Source organism: Etheostoma cragini, chromosome 2, assembly GCF_013103735.1.
Source record: "Etheostoma cragini isolate CJK2018 chromosome 2, CSU_Ecrag_1.0, whole genome shotgun sequence".
NCBI lineage: Eukaryota > Metazoa > Chordata > Actinopteri > Perciformes > Percidae > Etheostoma > Etheostoma cragini.
In genome coordinates, this window is record NC_048408.1 from 29,736,561 (window position 1) to 29,741,179 (window position 4,619).

A 4,619-nucleotide genomic window follows, 5' to 3' on the forward strand; every position below is an offset into this window, starting at 1 on the left:
GCTGCAGATCCTGTTTTCACCCTGTGTGTTTAGGTCTCTGTTTTAGCTCCAGAGTGAGACATCTCACTTGTTTTAGCTACATCTCACTTTTATACTGTCTTTGTTTACTGTATTTATACTATTCATTAAGTAGTTCTTTTGGAGATTATGGTCAACTAGTGGCTTTTGGAGCAGGGTTTTTTCCATGAGAACGAGCTAGCATGCTACGGTTAGCCACCTCGTCTCTAGTGACGTAGAAAGTCGTGCAGATGTTGGACAGCTCAGCCGGAGACTGAAGACAGAGGACACTCAGAAACCAGATCTCACTCAGAACAGCATGGATGTTTTTTTTCCCAAATGTGTATGCGTGTGGACGCACCAGAGACACAAAATAACACCAAATCCTATAAAAAGTGATTATTTCCTAATATGGGCACTTTAAAGGATAGATTTGAATATGTAATTTAAAGGGTGATGAAGAAGAGGAGGAGGAGGAGGCTCACTGGGGATGTTGCTGTGGTGGTAGGTGCAGTGGTTGTGCTGCAGGAAGGGGACCAGAGTGTGCAGGAAGTCGTGAGGACTCAGCAAAACCAGTTCCTTTAGAACATCTGCAGGAACCAGAACAAAGACACAAAACATTAGAGCCAGCGATGGAGGAGCCCAGAGTTACACCTTCAGAACGTTGCAAAGATTAATCAATAAGTCAAAGGTGCTGAAGATCCAGGACTTGGTCAAAGAATGTGAACATTCAACAACTTCTCAGCCCCCCCCCCTCGAGGGAGAATGAATGTGTGTGTGCCCAAGCAGTGATTGGCACAGTTAAAGCTCAAATATCATGTGCTGTTTAGTGGCTAAATACAGAGCTGCAAAGGTTAATAAATCAGATGTCAACTAATAAATTAACCAATTCATTTTGATAATTGATTATTTGGGTTAGGAGTCATTTTTCTTTTATAAAAATAGGGGAGAAAAAAAAAAAAAAAAAAAAAAAAAAGAGTAAAATCGCTCTCATGTCAGCTTGTTAAATGTGAATATTGGTCTAGTTTCTTCTCTCCTCTGTGACAGTAAAATTAATATCTGCGTTGTGGACAAAACGAGACATTTGAGGACGTCATCTTGGTCTTTTTGGCACATTTTTCACAATTATTGCACAGTTTGGAGACCAAATAATTAATTTTTCAATCCAGATTAAATGCCAAGGAAAGTAGTCGTTAGTTAGCAGCTCTTAATTTGTCTAACAGTGAAAACTTACTCTCACTAATATATTAACATTTATCAAGAAAAATCCTTCCAAACAATAGTACTCGTGCTTTTGTGTGTGCGTGTCTGTGTGTGTGTGTCTGTGTGTGCGTGTGTCTGTGTGTGTGTGTGTGTCGGTGAGTTACCCAGGCAGGCGTTGCGGAGCTCGGGGGGGCTGTAGGAGTTAAGTAGTGTGAGCAGCTTGTGAGCAAAGTCGATCCTCTCCTGCCACTGGATCAGAGCCTGCTTCACATCTGGAACGACAAGACACAGAAACATCTGCTTAGAACAAACCTCTGCACCCTTCCCTCTGGATCTGCACTTACTCCTGTGCTGCTGCAACACCTACATTTCCCCACTTGGGATCAATACAGGTTCATCGTAATGTATTTTAGTACAATATCAGAATAGTTTATAATATGTAATAACTTCTAATTCACATGTCGAAATGTCCCTGGCGATGACGTTTGAATAAGAGACTCCCCGGAGTTGCTCCCCGGATGCTGTGTGTATAGCTGTCCACTGCTCATGATGTTAAAAGGGTAACTATTGTTTGTTTTTTTCAACATGGTGCCTATTTTCTTGTTTTTGCTTGTCTAAGTGACCGATGGGAAGGACAACCTTTGACGTTTGTCCAGTATTAAGCGAGATCGCTGCAGTCGGCAGCGGAAAAACAAGCTACGATGTATTGTACAAGACAGAGACAGAAAGACTCGAAGGGTAGCACTTTAAAGAATAAGTGGGAATGTGTAGTGTCAAAAAAATAGACACAATAGGCAGCGCTAGATCGGCTTAATTAGTGAGAAGAAGAGTCCAAGGAGAAGAAAGGCAATGTCTCTAAAAAATAGAGTCGTGGAGGGTAGAGACACTGAGGGTGATCACGAAAGGCAGAACTAAAATAACCAAATTAGTGTGAAGGTAGTCTCACGTTTACAATTATGTTTTATCTATTTTAGGCATTTATTTTTATTTATTTTTATTTTTTGAGGATACTTGTGTTTTATCTGTTTAACTGATTTTATGTAACGCACTTTGAATTGCCCTGCTGCTGAAATGTGCTCTACAAATAAAGCTGCCTTGCCTTACAATGTAAGTTAATAGTAATTATTCAGCTAGTATTTACGTTCACAAAAGTGCTTGTTTTGCCGCCGACAGACTCAGATTAATATTCTAAGTGTCTGACAACATTATGGGAAAGGATCCCTTCAGAGATGGACCAAACAGCTCTGAAGTCGCTAGCGCAAAACCCACCAGACTCCATTTAAAAAAAGCAATACTTTAGCGTGTACAGAGCAGACATATTTTCACATGTAGATCGGTAAACTGAGTTTATTTCAACCAAAACTAAAGTTGGGATGGTTGGAAAAATCGGATAGACGACCCAATATGTGTTTTCATAGTTTTATTTAGTTTCTGTAGACTTTGAATGAAGTGTATTCTGCAATGCTAAAATTACTGTTTATTTTCATGGAGTCTGGTGGGTTTAGCAAAGGCAAAAAAAAAAGGAATCTTACTCTTTAACTGAAAGGTGTATCTCCTTAGAAATCCTTTCTATAATGTTGTCAGACACAAACAAGCACTTTTATGAAGGTAAATACTAGCTGAATAATTACTTACTTAATTAACTTCCATTGTAGCTTGTTTCTCCGCTGCCGACTGCAGCCAACTCTCTTAATCAGGACCAATGTCAAAAGACTGTTGTTCCCATTCATTTAGACACAAAAACATAGGAAAAGGTTGAAAAAAAAAAACACGGTAGTAACCCTTTAAGACAGGTTAAATTCAGTAATTATGTCACTACTTTGCATATGTGAGGAATTAAGATTACATTTTTTTTCAAATTATTTTTCTAAAATCTTGTCGGGCAGACCTTTGCGCTGCAGGTACGGCCGCGTGGCTTTGAGGACGGACAGGAAGATGGAGAGCAGCTCCACCAGGTCGCCGGTGACGTGACACGCCGTCGCCTCGTGGTACATCATGTGCAGAGTGTTGAAGGACTGCAGAAGACAGACAGACGGACAGGGACAGTCTTATTAGTCTTTTTATTCACAGCGACAGGAGAGAGACAGGATGAGCTTCCCCTCAATTATTACAAAGGAATATAACATTAACCTTTAATTTGAGATATATATATGTCTATATCGATTAATATATGTATGTGTTTGTGTACATATATTATTGTTTATAATGAATATAAATGATAAAAGCAAAGTCCAAAAGTACAAATGTCTGTCTTTGTCTCTTTTTCCCTGTGTTTTTTGGGTTGTAGGTCTTGTTATTTTGAATACTAAAGCTGGTCTGAAATTCGATTCTTTTCTGCCGGATGTAAAGGGGAGATCCTGATCCTGATCTGGATCCAGACCCAGATCCTACCTCAGTCATGAGGATGAGTCCCCTGTTGAAGACCACCAGCAGTCGGTCCTCGTCGTTCTCCAGCAGAACCCTGAAGGCACTGAGAGGAACAACAAAACCACGAGTTAGGATCCGGACAGTAGAAGCTCCTGAAGGCAGATTTTAGGGGGTTTCATCAAAAGTATGGATCTATTATTTTATATTTTATATTATATATGAGTTGGTCAGTTTGTCCAATTTTTCAAGAATAAAATTGAAGTGATATGAACAAACGGAGAAATGTTTCTTTTTAGATGAAACAGATGTTGATAACTTTCCTTTTGGGGACGTCATTAGAAATTGGGAAAAATTTGAAGTTGGAAAAAAGGTTAAAAATTTCAAAATATCACAGAATATTGAAAAACAGACTTTAAAATTAAGTTTAAAATCGCAATAATATCGTATTGTGGCTCAAGTACCGGGACGATACAGTATCGGGAGGCGCCTGGTGATTCTCACCACTAGTTAGTACATATATATGAGAGTATGAGTGAGTGAGTGTGTGAGTGTGAGAGTGTGTGTGTGTGTGTGTATGAGTGAGTGAGAGTGTGAGTGTGTGAGTGAATGAGAGCGTGAGTGTGTGTGTGAGTGAGTGTGTGTGAGTGAGAGTGTGAGAGTGAGTTAGTGTGTGAGAGTGTGTGAGTGAGTGAGTGTGTGTGTGAGTGAGTGAGAGTGTGAGTATGTGTGTGAGTGAGTATGAGAGAGTGAGAGTGAGTGTGTGAGTGAGTGAGAGTGTGAGAGTGAGTGAGTGTGTGAGTGAGTGAGTGAGAGTGAGAGTATGTGTGTGAGTGAGTGAGAGTGTGAGTATGTGTGTGAGTGAGTATGAGAGAGTGAGTGTGTGTGAGTGAGTGAGAGAGAGTGAGTGTGTGTGAGTGAGTGAGAGTGTGTGAGTGAGTGAGTGTGTGTGTAAGTGTGTCAGTGAGTGAGTGTGTGTAAGTGAGTGAGTGAGTGTGTCCCTGTGTGTGTGTGTATGTGTGTGTCCCTGTGTGTGTGTGTGTGTGTGTGTGTGT

General features: G+C 40.3%; 1 protein-coding gene across 1 annotated transcript in view; it reads left to right on the forward strand.

Moving 5' to 3' along the window:
* Positions 1-4,619, forward strand: part of usp34 (ubiquitin specific peptidase 34) — an 81,641-nt gene that overhangs the window by 74,143 nt on the left and 2,879 nt on the right. The window contains 1 exon segment of the mRNA XM_034884239.1: positions 3,087-3,188. Coding sequence (XP_034740130.1) covers positions 3,087-3,188 — 102 coding nt within the window.